Source organism: Symphalangus syndactylus, chromosome 18 (assembly GCF_028878055.3).
Source record: "Symphalangus syndactylus isolate Jambi chromosome 18, NHGRI_mSymSyn1-v2.1_pri, whole genome shotgun sequence".
NCBI classification, from domain to species: domain Eukaryota; kingdom Metazoa; phylum Chordata; class Mammalia; order Primates; family Hylobatidae; genus Symphalangus; species Symphalangus syndactylus.
Genome location: NC_072440.2, coordinates 96,793,838 through 96,808,894, shown reverse-complemented (window position 1 = coordinate 96,808,894; position 15,057 = coordinate 96,793,838). Strand labels below are relative to the sequence as shown.

Here is a 15,057-nt window from a genome sequence, read left to right as displayed (position 1 = left end):
ATCTATATCATTGGTTTTCAACCCTAGCTTCTCACTGGAATCAGCTGAAAAGCTTATAAACAATATTAATACCCAGGCTCCACACAGATCAAATGAATCAGAATCTCTGTGAGTAGCACGTGGGCAATCTGGTAATTTGTTTTTTTCTTTTCCTTATAAAGCTCCCCAGGTGATTCTAAGATACAGCCAGAATGAGAACCACTGTTCTATCTGACTCTGTATCTTGTTCAGTTGATGAAGGAGGATACAAACTAAAAAGCAATATATTCCTAGAAGAGACACTATTAAAGGAATTGTCATACAAAAGTCATTTTGTTCCCACTCAATCTCAGTTTTCTAGACAAAACGAGAACAATATCTGCCCAATCTACTCAAAGGGCTGTTGTGAATATCCAATCATAATATATATCAAAGGCATTAATAAAGAATAAAGTAGTATACAAATACAAATTACTACTACCATTTGTTTTTCTCTACTCTCCTTTTCAGTTTCTATTTCCTGTAGGGTAACAAATTCCAACTCCTCTTGAAGTTGTTCCTGTTGTGACAGACCATTGACTTCTTTCTGTCACTACAGCTTTATAACAACTTTCTGTACCCATATTTAGTGATTACTTACTACCACGTGGTTTACATCTGGATAGTGTATTACAAAATACAAGGAATAAATATTGCATGTATATAGATTTCTAAGTAGATTCTGGGCATCTTACGTCCACAGCTTATTATTCTGATTTACATTCGTATTATCCCCCCCTTCACACTCTTTTATTCAAGTACCTATACATACATGACATTGAAAAAACTATGTTTTCAATTTAAGCTATGTACATACCGGGGAAATGACAAAAAGTTCACTTCCCATGAGATCAAACACCCTCACAGTTCCTGTGCTTTCAGCATAGGCAAGTAGGGTACAATCGTAACTCCATGCTACCCGTCTCCACTGGGGTTTCGGGTCTTTCGGAACTAGAACGAGACAAGAGGTGCTTTTAACAATATATTACAAAGATAGTTAATGCTTTTAGTAACTGCAACTAAAGTAAGTATTCAAGTATAATAATTACATCATCTCCTAAGGATCTCTAATAATGCTTCCCTCAATAAAAAAGAGCAGTTTCCAGAAACACACTTCAAGTAAGAGTGCGAAATACAAACCACTGCAACTATGCCCTATTTATTTTAGAAGCAAAGTCTACTGATGCATGGTCTGATGAATGCTGAGCATCCCCTGGTCTGGTAAAGGCCCAGGAATAATACACCTCAAAATATCTATAATACTCAGATCTAAAGCATACAGAATGGGTAGACAATATTAATAATTCTAATCCAATGAGTTCCGCTCCTCTAAAAGCAAAAAATAAAAACTGCAACTTGATCTTTTAAATACGTCAAATATAGATGCCAAGATACAAATTGGGACTATGCTAACATTGTATTAGAAAGGAGGGGACTATAGACACATATATATATACACACACACACACATACATATATAGAAAGAGGCAGGTAAATCAAGAACTCATGAGTCTATCACACAATTACAAGATTTTGATAATCAACACCTTAATAATTCTAATAACTCAGCAACTGAATTTTTTTCTGTTCTGAATTTTCAGTAAAATAGAGAGAAAGGCTATCAGCTGCAAAAGAAGAAAAAGAGGATGTGAAACTCTATGTTAGATTTGTTTGAGGTTTTTTATTGTTTTGTTTGCTTCGGTTTCCTCTTATTGGAATCTCAGAACTGAAGAGTTAGGTAGACAGACAAGTGTTCTTCCTTTCCCAACAAGAATTAAAAATGATTAGGAGACTCAAGGTGTCACCTTGAGTCAAGAGTAGAACAAAACCCAGAACATCAGCATCCTGTCTTTCCATGCAGTGCAGGTGTCGTTACAACACACCGCCTCTCCACCAGAGCCTTACAATTGCCTCAAAAATGCTCCAGGAACGTATGGCCTTCTCTTGATGCCTCTGCTATTATCCCAGCTCAGGTCTCACCATCTCCTGCTTGGCCTACTAACAGGTCTTCTGCCATCTATCTCTTCCCTTCTATTCCTTCCTCCATACTATCAGACGATATCTTTCTAAAATAACAAGATAAACCGATCACATTCTTCTGCCACTTTAAAAGCCCTGAAGGTTCTCCATTTCCAACAGAACCAAGTCCAAATGCCTCAATATATATGAAAGGCCCTTCCCAAAAGGCCCCATTGTAGCTTTCCAGTTTTGCCTTCTACCACTTCCTCCATCATATACCTAATAACCAACTCATACCACGACAACCTGGCAAATGAACAAATATATGCCTTTTTTTTTTTTTTTTTGAGATAGAGTCTCACTCTGTCACCCAGGCTGGAGTACAGAGGTGCAATCTCGGCTCACTGCAACCTCCATCTCCTGGGCTCAAGCAATTATCCTGCCTCAGCCTCTTGAGTAGCTTGGATTACAGGTGTGTGCCACTAAGCCTGGCTAATTTTTTTGTATTTTTAGTAGAGACGGGATTTCACCATGTTGGCCAGGCTGGTCTTGAACTCCTGACCTCAAGTAATCCGCCCGCCTCAGCCTCCCAAAGTGCTGGAATTACAGGCGTGAGCCACCGCACCCTGCCCATACGTGCCTTTTATATATATTGCTGCTCTACCTAGACTGTTCATCTCCAATCTTACTCATCCTTCCAGGTCTAGTTTGTTACCTCCTCCTTCCTTGACACCCTTGAAAACTGGCTGCTCTGTGCCACCAAATATTCTGTACATACCTCTTTCATGGCATTTATCACATCACATTGTTGTTTACCTATTTGCCCCACAAGTCTCTGAGCTCACTGAAATCAGAAACAATGTCTTATTCAACATTCTATTCCCAGGACCTGGAACACAAAGTGATTAATGTTTCACTAATGAGTGACACCTATGTCTCTCAGAAAAAAAAATCTCTACTAACAGGGCAAGGCAATGGCAAGAGTTCACCATCCCTCCAGGACTACCAATGAAATGTGAATTCTATAACGGTAGTCATCTATCTACCTAAAAGAAATAATGTGTAGAGTTCAGACTTCCCTTAACTTCGTAATATATACTCCAGGGAATATATGGGGAAAGTACACCAGACATCAACGAGTTTCTTCATTTTGATTATTTATCAATAGGTTAAAAGTATACAAAAAAAAATCCCAGAGAGGTCATTCAGCATGGATAAGTCTAATTAATTTTATTAAAGCCTAACAAGATACTGCATACATTCTGAAACAGCCATTTTTGTAAGTGGGAATAATTTTTTCTAAAAAATCAATTCCCTGTCTTTAGACAGCTAAAATAAAAAATCAAACTTCAAAGCAGACATAGGTGCAAAATAACAAAAGAATAAAAAACTGACATATGCACAGATGCTACATAAAAACGAGCAAGATGACAATTTTCCCCTGAAAAATATTTATGTGCTAAGGAAACACTACCATGTGATAACAGATTTTTCCTCTTATTTCATTTTGATAAGATAAACAGATTCTACGCACTGCATTGCATCTGCAAGGGATTTGCTTTTACTATTACTTCTAGTTACAACCAGTAACTCCAGAAAACTCAGCAGGTGTTTTGACCTAGATAAAAATATTTTTTCATTACAAGATAAGATTTCACATAACAATGTGAAAATAAAGACTTTATCACTGGATTTTTCTAGTTGCTCGTGTGGCTTGGGAAAGGAATGAACAGTACAGATTTTTACAAAGCAAGTGTCAATGAAGTTGTCTGAAAAGTATGCAAGAAACACTGATGGTAAAAGTTAACTAGCAAATTGACAACTGACACGTGCATAGTGAAATCAAGTCTATACCCTCACTGATGTTTTCATCAGCTGTAGCTCCTCAAATTTGCCCAGTTGCCAAGCTCTTTCCCACCTCAGAGCTTTTGTGGATGCCATTTTCTCTTCCTGGAATGCTCTTTCCCTAACCCTCCACTGGCTTTTTTTCATCTTTCAAGCTTCACTTTAAATAGCACTTCCTTAGAAAGCATTCTGTGACCACCCAAAGTAGCCTCTGAGCCCCATTATTTTCCACCAGTCCAATGATTTCATGTCCTTCACAGCTCTTATGCCAAATAATTATACATTTGTTTGTTATATCAGTCTGTTTTCATGCTGCTGATAAGACATATCTGAGACTGGGCAATTTACAAAAGAAAGAGGTTTAATTGAATTTACAGTTCCACGTGGCTAGGGAAGCCTCACAATCATGGTGGAAGGCAAGGAGGAGCAAGACCCATCTTGCATGGATGGCAGCGGGCAAAGAGAGAATGATGACGATGCAAAAGCAGAAACCCCCAATAAAACCATCAGATCTCGTGAGACTTATTCACTATCACGAGAACAATATGGGTGAAACTGCCACCCATGATTCAATCATCTCCTACTGGGTCCCTCCCACAACACGTGGGAGTTATGGGAGTACAAATCAAGATGAGATTTGGGTGGGGACACAGAGCCAAATCGTATCATTCGTCAGACATTTTATTGTCTGCCTTATTTGTTAATCTATAAATTCCAAAATGTCAGGAGCTGTGTCCATTTTGTTCATAATGTTTATGACCAGTGCCTAGTACTCTGGTGGGACATAACAAACACCCAAATTCTCAAGGAGCAGACTTCAATCCAGTGCCCATTTACCCAAACTAGCAATGGAAATGAGCAAGGATTTAAAAATAATAAACACTGGGTTCTTGTCTCAGTGCTACCACCAGACACCTGGGTATGACCCTGGGTATGGCCTCAGTTTCCTCATTTTCATAGTGAATTCAATGAACAATCTCTCATATATATACATTCTTCACTTCCAAGTCAAGAACCAGTGAGCAAGGGCAAACTAGTGGGAATGGAAACACATCAGAGAAGCCAAATATGTAAATGTTTAATAGTGTCGCTGGAAGAACACAAGAGAAAAACCTTAACAATTCTACAATAAGAAAGGACTAAATATAAGAAACTCTGACTTTATAAAGAAAAAAAGTGACAAATGGTGGAGGGAGGGAGGGAGAAAGGAAGGAAGGTAGGAAAGAGGGAAGGAAGGAAGGAGGAAACAGAGGAAAGGAAGAAGGGAGGGAGGGAATTCTCTATGGAAAAAGATGCCACAACAAATTTAAAACAAATCAATCGGGTAAAAACAATAGGCATAAACTTTGCAAATTTGAAGAAATCTACAAAACTGCTTATCTAGAAGGTTAATGAACTTAAAGCAGGATAAACTCAAAAGCTATCAAGGCACATGATAATCAATGTCTGACAAACAATAATAAAGAGAAAATTTTAAAGTAGACAGAGGAAAGAAACACACCTTATATCCAAGAAAACAATAGCAATGACTCCCAATTTCTTGTCAAAAATAAAACAATGACATCTTTAAAGAGCTGAAAGAGCCAGGCTCAGGGCTCATGCCTGTAATCCCAGCACTTTGGGAGGCCAAGGCGGGCGGATAACGAGGTCAGGAGTTCAAGACCATCCTGTCCAAAATGGTGAAATCCCGTCGCTACTAAAAAACACAAAACTTAGCTGGGTATTGTGGTGCATGCCTGTGATCCCAGCTACTTAGGAGGCTGAGGCATGAGAACTGCTTGAACCCAGGAGGTGGAGGTTGCAGTGAGCCAAGATCGTGCCACTGCACTCCACCTAGGTGATACAGCAAGACTCTGGCTGGCAAGAAAAAAAAAAAAATGCTATATCCAATACCCGCACTATACCCAAGAACCAAATTCTTTTAAATGTGAAACATTCATGAAGACAGAATATATGCTAGGCCATAAATCAAGCCTCAATAAATGTAAAAGGTTAAAATCATGTTGTTTATGTTCTCTGGCAACAAAAGAATTAAATTAGACATAATTAACAAAAAGATGCTTATATTAGAATAGGCTTAAATGTTTATATATGAAAAAAGTTTAAATTCTGTAATCTAAATTTCCACCTTCCATCTATAACAATGAGAGCAAATTAAATCCTGTATGTAAAAGAAAGGAACTAATATGGGCAAAAATCAAGGTAAGCAAAAAAAGAAATCCATAAAACCCAAAATTTTTTTCTTGAAGGATATTAACAAATGGACAAAACTCTGGCCTGACTGATTTAAGAGAAAAGGGAAAAATACCAAGTACAAATCTCAAAACCGATAGAGGGGACGTCAGTACAGATCCTACAGACACAAGGGTAATAGGGAATATTATAAACATTAAGCCAATAATTTCTACAATTTAGGGAAAAATTCCACAAAAATTGGAATAAAAGGAAACTAAAATTTTTAAAAGCCTTATTATTATTTTAATTAAACTCAAGATTTAAAATTGATTAATTAAGAGACTGCTTATAAGAAAACTCCAAGTTTCACTGGTGAATTCCATCAAACATTTAAGGAAGAAATAATTCAATTCTACACAAACTGTTTCAGAAAATAAAAAAGGAGGGAACACTTGCCAACCCTTTTCAAACCAGCACTACTCCAATACCAAACCAGGAAGACATTACAAAAGAGCAATCTAGATACCAATATCCTTCATGAACGCAGATGCAATAATCTGCTATGTTTTACACAATTATCTGCATAAATGCCTGATGATGATTTTCCCTTGCTGCTGGAATCAAATACAATATCTAGTTGCTTGCTGCTCAGAGATCAAGTTTATAAGCATTTCCTGGATTGTCTGGACAGCTGGGAGACCTATGTCCTAACACCTAAGATGCTATTCAGTAGAAATGATCAAAAAAGATACTCTGGAAAGTGCTTCTTAAACTTCAACCTAAAAATTACTCTTTTTTAACAACCTATCTTTAAGTGAAGAAATCAGATTACAAAACACTTATTTTCATAGAACATATCTACAGTAACAGGTACAGAAAAATGTCTGAAACAATAAATAAAATGTTGATAGTATTTATCTCTTGGTGGTGAGCTTATTTTTCTTTTCTACTTTTTTCTCACTTTTAGTTTCTAAAGTTTCTACGAAGAATGTGTATTATTTTTTCAATAGGAAAAAATTACTTTATCTAAACTTACAAAAAAAGGGCAAACAGTTATCATATAATCTGAGGATCCTGAATCACAATTCTGGAACAAAATGCTTCATTTCAAAGCCTGGGTGTTTCAGTCGGGCATGGTGGCTCACGCCTGTAAGCCCAGCACTTTGGGAGGCCGAGGCAGGTGGATCACTTGATGTCAGGATTTCGAGACCAGCCTGACCAACATGGTGAAACCCCGACTCTACTAAAAACACAAAAATTAGCTGGGCGTCGTGGCAGGCGCCTATAATCCCAGCTACTTGGAGTCTGAGGCAGGAGAATCACTTGATCCCAGGAGGTGGAGGTTGCAGTGAGCCTAGACGGCACCACTGCACTCCAGCCTGGGTGACAGAGCCAGACTCCGTCTGAAAACAAAACAAAAAAACCAAGTCTGGGTGCTTCAAATAGTCTATCCTTCCCAACATTTTTCATGTCAACACACAGAGAAAATCATATTTGTATGGCATCTAACAGTAAACTGACGAGGCTACTGGAAGCCAGAGGCAACCAGTAGAAGCTCAAGCTGTCAGAGCGCCCACCCAAGCCACTGGAGGGCTGATGGGACTTCACCACACCTATAGCAGGCAAGCTGTTGCGTACAATTAGGAAACTCGCATTTATGGTATCTCAAAATCAAAACTATGAAAAACATCTGTTGACTAACATAGTACAACTCTCTTTAAAAACTCTAATTTCATGTGCTATTTTTAGGTCATTATTCAGGTAGAAAGAGAAAACTGAATTACTATTTATGGCCTAACAGCCAAAACAAGTTACAATCCACATTTAAAACATTCTCGAATGGCATGTATTTTATAAAACAATAATTGAAAAATAGAGTAGAACCACATAGCTCCTATTTCAGTTTGTAGACTCTGCAATATGTAGTTTCAAAAATGCATTAACAACAATCTGGCTCCTTTTCTCCAGGCACACACATGAAATATCATTTGGCATATGGGAGTTATTCCCACAAAGATGAATCAGATAACAAGCAAATGATCATTACCTCACATTATGTGAAATGGAAAGAAGCCATTAATGCAGTATTAAGGTCATAAATTCACACACACAGAAGCCAACAAAATAAAACATTAGCTCTCAAAGCATTATTTTCTTATCCTTGCTGCCACATTAACTGTACACACTAAAAACTCTGACAAATATTATAATTTGTATAAAATACAGAAGGGTAAAATTTCCCATGTTCATGTTAATTTGTAAATTTCTCGATTTACTTACTGGCTAGAAGCAGGTGTCTAATGCCAAAGCTCAAAAGAACCCTGTATATGTGAATCACTCCAACACTCTAAGCATGCTCCTTGGAAACCTATCTTAGGCCCCCCAGGCCCTCACCCAATGAAAGGGCTGCACTGGGAAAAAGGCAATTGAATACCCACCAAATTATTCCTCTGGAAACTTCTTGATCTTTACACATTATTTAAGCAAGGCCTGGTCTACTCTAATAAGCACTGGTGAGGAAACTACAGAAGGTATATTCAAAAAGGGCTAGAGCCCCAAGCTTTATATATTCATACTTAAACACTACCTCCCCTTCTATTACTCCCAAAAGGATTAAGCAAACAGGTCTTCTTATCCACCCTTATTGCTCTATTCATGCTATGTGTACACATGTATACACAAGGAATAAAAAATATTAATGCCATGACAATTTTCCACAAATTTATATATGGATCTCTATAATATGTATAATATAGACAGTATTATATATAATAAATATATATACACTCTTATGAATTTCTAAAGTTAAACAAGAAACAGGCAAACATACTTTGTTGGTATATTCATTCATCCATAAAAATCATTTGAATAGTTCCCAAGCGCCATTACCCACTTGATAGGGTCAAAAATTGTGTGCCTACGATGTGTCAGGCACCATGCTAAGCACGAAAAAAAAAAAAATAAAATTGGGTAAGATATGATCCCCGCCATCAAATAATTTACAATCTAATTGGGAATCCGACAAGCAAATCAACAATTAAAAAAGAAATCAGGCAAGGCACAGCGGCTCATCTCTGTAATCCCAGCACTTTGGGAGGCTGAGGCAGGTGGATCACCTGAGGTCAGGAGTTTGAGACCAGCCTGGCCAACATAGTGAAACCCCATCTCTACCAAAAATACAAAAAAATGCCAGGTGTGATGGCACGCACCTGTAATCCCAGCTACTTCAGGAGGCTGAGGCAGGAGAATCACATGAACCTGGGAGGCGGAGGTTGCAGTGAGCCGAGATCGCACCACTGCACTCCAGCCTGCGCAACAGAGCAAGACTTCATCTCAAAAAATATATATAAATTAAATCAATAAAAAAGGAAAGCAGGCTAAGTAAGTGCTGTGATACAGGCACAAGCAACTAGATGGGAAACATGAAGATGTACGAATGGTGGGAACGAACACAGGGAGGAGAGCCAATGCTTGATCTAAAACATACAAGACTAATTAATTCAATATAAAGGTAGGAGCTTCCAAGAAAAGGAACCATCTATACATGAACACAGGCATACATGAACACAGGCATGAAGGCATGAAGAATACAATGGGGTTAGAAAATTGCACACTGTTTTGTACTAGAACATAAGACATATGGCAGGGGACTCTCACAGGATAGACAGGCTGATTGTGAAAAGTCTTTTATCGTAAATTAGAAAAAATGAACTGTATTCCAGTCAATAGCAAACAACTGACAGATTTTAGGCAGAATCACAGTAACAGTAATTATAACAATAGCTTAACATCTCCTAAGTACTCATGATGTGTCACACAGTATGCCGAGAGTTTTACATACATTAATTCATATAATCTTCCCACAACTCAATTTATAAAATTATGCCCATTTTACAGATAATGAAACTGGGGCTCAGAGAGGTAACTTGCCTGAGGTTACTAGAAATCTAGAAAGCAGTTAAGTCAGATGTGAAGGGTTACCTGCTAGAATAGTGTTTTTTTAATGATCAATTTGCCAAGGAGTATAAAGTGTGGATTACTAAAGGGCATACAGAAGAAAACTTTGTCAGCAGACTGTTGTAAGAAACCAGGTAAAAAATGTTAAGAGCCTGAACTAAGGCTGTGATGGTGGAAGTACACAAGTGGAATAAAAGAGCTATTTAAACAGGCTGAGCACAGTGGGTCACGCCTGTAATGTCAGCACTTTGGGAGGCCAAGGTGGGAGGATCACTTGAGCCCATGAGTGCACCAGGCTGGGCAACATGACAAACCCCTGTATCTATAAAAAATACAAAAAAATTAGCTGGGCATGGTGACATGCACCTGTAGCCCCAGCCACCCAGGAAACATAGATGGGACGATCACCTGAGCCCAGGAGGTTGAGTCTGCAGTGAGCCGGTGATCATGCCACTGAACTCCAGCCTGAGCGAAAGACTGAGACCCTGTCTCAGAAAAATAAATAAATAAAATTACTATATAAATAAATAAACAGGCTCCCAGAGCTTGGTAAAATTAAGTTAAAGGTGATTCTTCTCCATCATGGCACTTAGTACAAGTACAATGATTATCTGTTCTCTCTCTCTCAAAGGCTTGGCACAGTGGCTCACACCTATAATCCCAGCACTTTGGGAGGCTGAGGCAGGAGAACTGCTTCAGCCCAGGAGTTTGAGGCTAGCCTGGGCAACAAGGCAAGACCCTCGTCTCTACAAAAAATTTAAAAGTAATAAAAAGTTAACCAGGCATGCTAGTGCATGCCTGTGGTCCTGGCTACTCAGGAGGCTGAGGCAGGAAGATCAGTTGAGCCCACGAGGTCAGGCTGCAGTAAACCATGATCACACCACTGCACTCCAGCCTAGTAACAGAGTGAGGCCCTATCTCAAAAACTAAAAATAAAAAAAGAACAGCATTTCCATGAGGGAGTGGGGAAATCTTCTGTATTACATTGTAGCTCTGAAAACTACCAGTGCCTCCCACCTCCTTGCTCTCTGTTGATGTCAAATATTTATTTTATTCTAATACTGTTTTAAGATAAAATATTTATACGGCTTCATTTCTATTACACAAGAAAATCATGTAAAGCCCTAAATACAGTGCCAGGCACACAGTCAGAACACTATAAATGTTTGTCATCAACACAATAACCATGATTACCATCATACTTCCTACAACAATTACACTGTTAAACTAACACAAGATCAGACAGATGGAACTGTAGGTCCTGTAAATAAAACATAGGTAATAGATGCATTTACCTAATACCACTCTTTTTTTCTCCCATAAGGTTCCTGCTTTCTCTCTTTTCTTTTTTTGTTTGAGACAGAGTCTCACTTTGTTGCCCACGCTGGAGTCCAGTGGCTCAATCTTGGCTCACTGCAACCTCCATCTCCCAGGTTCAAGTGATTCTCCTGCCTCGGCCCTCCAAACAGCTGGAATTACAGGCATGTGTCATCACACCTGGCTAATTTTTGTATTTTTAGTAGAGACGGGGTTTCACCATGTTGGCCAGGCTGGTCTCAAACTCCTGACCTCCAGTGATCCGCCCACCTCAGCCTCCCAAAGTGCTGGGATTACAGGCGTGAGCCACTGTGCCCAGACTACTCATTCTTAAAGTTGCTTTCCAAAAGTCATTTTTTCTCTCAGCCATCTCATCTGACACCCCTGGTTAAGAAATCTCATGGGATTTAATTTTTCCTTAATTAAATTTGTCAAAGTTTGTAATTATATATTTGAGCATCTATATGCTTCATGAGATAAAGGAGCAGGTCTTTTTGCTCACAATCATACCTCAAGCACCCAGCAAAACAGCACATACACATAAATTACAGTCAGTAAATTTTTGCTGAACATATAAAAAAAGAACAAATCCTAGACTTTTTAACTAGTCTGTATCTGACTCTTGACTTACACCTATTTATTTCTGCATTTAATGCAAAATAAAGGGCTACAGACAGTTAAAAATACTTCATCCCATAACTGGCTTAGACTTTTTTAGAACCCAGTTTCCAAATCTCACTAAAATGAACCATTTTCAAGCAAAATATTTAAGACACTAAAAAAAAGGCAGTCTTTATAATTATTTTAATAGTCATGATAATCCTTGTTAACAAATATTTAGTATCTATTCTAACTTTTAAGAAACATTGTAAACTATTGCACATTTGAAATTTTCATTCTTTAAATATTTTGGAAACTCTTACCTTGACATTTCCCAATAATGGATGTAAAATCATCTTTTGCAGACCTGTAAAACATGCAAAATCAAGGCAAAAGTTTTATCGTAACATTGTATAGAACCATAAAATACTGGTTACTGTGGACTAGACAGCCTCTATGTACAATGCTCAATCATATCTCCTCTTAGACATGGTTTTGTGCCTCAATTATGACCCTTTTGTCAGTGACAAAATTTTCTTCTAACCTTCTTATTGCATCAGATACGGAGCTACATCGTATGGAGACATATATATGGAATATAGTGACACAGCCTAAGTGAATTTACCGTGGTCTTTTCATACAATAGAGATGTCTGGTCCCCATCCCCAAAGGTTCTGAATCAAGAAATCTGGGATGGGGCCCAAGCAAAAATATTTTTTTGCTGGATACATCAATCCTAATTAAGAACCACCGGTCTGTATCATATTACAAAGTTTGATCTTTGGGAAAAAGAGACTTAGGGGAAAAAAGTCTTATTTTAAGAAATCAAAGAGCCTTAATAGGTCACCATATTTAAATCAATAACCTATTTTAAATCTGTGATCCTGAAATATATACCAAGTAGTACAATTATTATAAAATATGTTTAAAAATGAAAACTGGTAAACCTTCTAGAAAATAATTTAATAACAATTATCCAAAACCTTCATGTCTGTAGCATTTGACCTAACAATTCTATTTCTATAAAGTTATTCCCAGGAAATAATTACAGATACATACAGACACCAAAAAAACTGGTATGGTCTCATTTATAAAGGAGGAAAATACCCGGTATAAAGAAATTAAACTTTGCTATGCACACTCAATGAAACATTATGGAATTCCTACAGTTGACTCTTGAACAACACAGGTTTCAACTATGCAGGTCCATGTCTATGTGGATTTTCTTCTACCTCTACCACTCTGAGACGGCAAGACCACCTTCCCTTCTTCCTCCTCCTCCTCAGCCCACTCCATGTGAAGATGACGATAATGAAGACCTTTGTAATGGTCCACTTCCACTTAATGAACAGTAAATATATTCCTCTTTCATATGATTTTCCTAATAACATTTCCCAAAGAATGAACTCATTTTCCTCAGTTGCTATTGTTGCTATTTCTTTCATAACTGATACACTGTTTAAAAATAAAACACCTGAAAAGTCCAGCTTAGAGATGTCTTTTAGATGTATATAATACCACTGAATGTCTCAAGAGGACAGACAGCATAATTGGTCTCAAGTAATATGTAACCTTGGTCTTTTGCACATTCATATTCAATCTACAGTTTTGTACCAACAGAGCAAAAGCATACTTTTTTTTTTTTTTTTTGAGACGGAGTCTCGCTCTGTCGCCAGGCTGGAGTGCAGTGGCACAATCTCAGCTCACTGCAACTAGTTCTCGGCTCACTGCCTCCCAGGTTCAAGCAATTCTCCTGCCTCAGCCTCCCGAATAGCTGGGACTACAGGTGTGCACCACCACGCCCAGCTAATTTTTGTATTTTTAGCAGAGACGGAGTTTCACCACGTTGGCCAGGATGGTCTCAATCTCTTGGCCTTGTGATCCGCCCGCCTCGGCCTCCCAAAGTGCTGAACCATCCCTACTCTTTTACACCTTCCTGAGTGTCTGTTTAGCTGATGTAGCAGTAAATAGTCAAACAAGAGTGATTTCCAGAGTTCTGGAGGATAGGCCTCGTTTACTGAGAAAGTAAAACTTCTTAAGAGGCAACAGAATGATCTGGGGAAGGAGAAAGATAAGCATATAACTCTGAGAAAGCATCCTTAATTTTTTAACTGGCATAAGTTGGTGTTTGACACTCACAAAATTAAGTGAGTTAATAATAAAATCCTTTTAAATATACCCCGTATAAAAATCTTAGTTTCCATTTATAGAGTAACAAATATTTCTCAAAGGAAATCTTGAATATGAATAATATTAACAATTACCTGATTTCCACACACTGATCTTGAACAGCAGCCAAAAGCTTTCCATTGCTTTTACGGAGAAGAAAGAGGAGGCAGAAAATCTATTATGAATATCTATTATGAATATCTATAGCAGTTTTTAACACAGATGGAATTATGTAATAAGTTAAAAATCATTTTTAAATTTGTTCACATGCTTTAATTATCCATCTTTTGACCTTACAATTAGATGAGAATATAGGTACAATAGCATACAAAATGATTTAATACAGCATGAATTAACATGTTTAAGCTCTCTCTTGCTCTCATTCTCTCTCCCACTCTCCCCATCTCTCTCCCTCTCTCCCACTCACTCCCTCCCACTCTCTCACCCTCTCCTTCTCTTTACCTCCCTCCCTCCCTCTCCCTGTCTCTCTCCCTCTCTCCCTTCCTCTCTCTAAAAAAAAAAAAAAAAGTTTAAACAATACTAAATATTTGCAACAAAGAGATTTACATACAATAAAAATCAAGACTGAAAGCCATAAGTATTCCAAAATTAACATCCGTAATGAAATGTAAAAGCTAATCCAGATAGAAAAACATATGAATTTTACACTTCCTTACCTTGCAAGTACCAAATGCCAGTTTATCTGTTTATTAACCAAGCGAACCAGTCCATCAGGGAGCAAAAAAGGTGCAGGGCTGAAATCACAACACATTAGTTAGCTTAAAATTTAATCATGAAAACCACATACATGCAGACAGATAGCACATATACTTACAGAGAGAGACATAGATTTTTTTCCATTAGAATATAAAAGTTGAATATAAACAAACCCAAAACCCAAAGTTATTATTTGGTAGCTGAAATTTGACCATATATATTTCTCTATTTCCAAAAAACACAGTGGTGTGTTCAAAGGTATAAATGTTATGTACTTCCCAGGAAACAGACATCTAGCAT

General features: G+C 37.8%; 1 protein-coding gene across 1 annotated transcript in view; it reads right to left on the bottom strand.

Moving 5' to 3' along the window:
- The window catches only part of NBAS (NBAS subunit of NRZ tethering complex), a 387,713-nt gene that overhangs the window by 365,689 nt on the left and 6,967 nt on the right, over nt 1-15,057 (bottom strand). Inside the window, exons 4-7 of the mRNA XM_055254044.2 lie at nt 14,718-14,795; nt 14,136-14,183; nt 12,195-12,238; nt 836-969 (exon numbers count right to left, since the gene is read on the bottom strand). Of these exons, the coding sequence (XP_055110019.2) occupies nt 836-969; nt 12,195-12,238; nt 14,136-14,183; nt 14,718-14,795 (304 nt within the window). The remainder of the gene's footprint in view (nt 1-835; nt 970-12,194; nt 12,239-14,135; nt 14,184-14,717; nt 14,796-15,057) is intronic.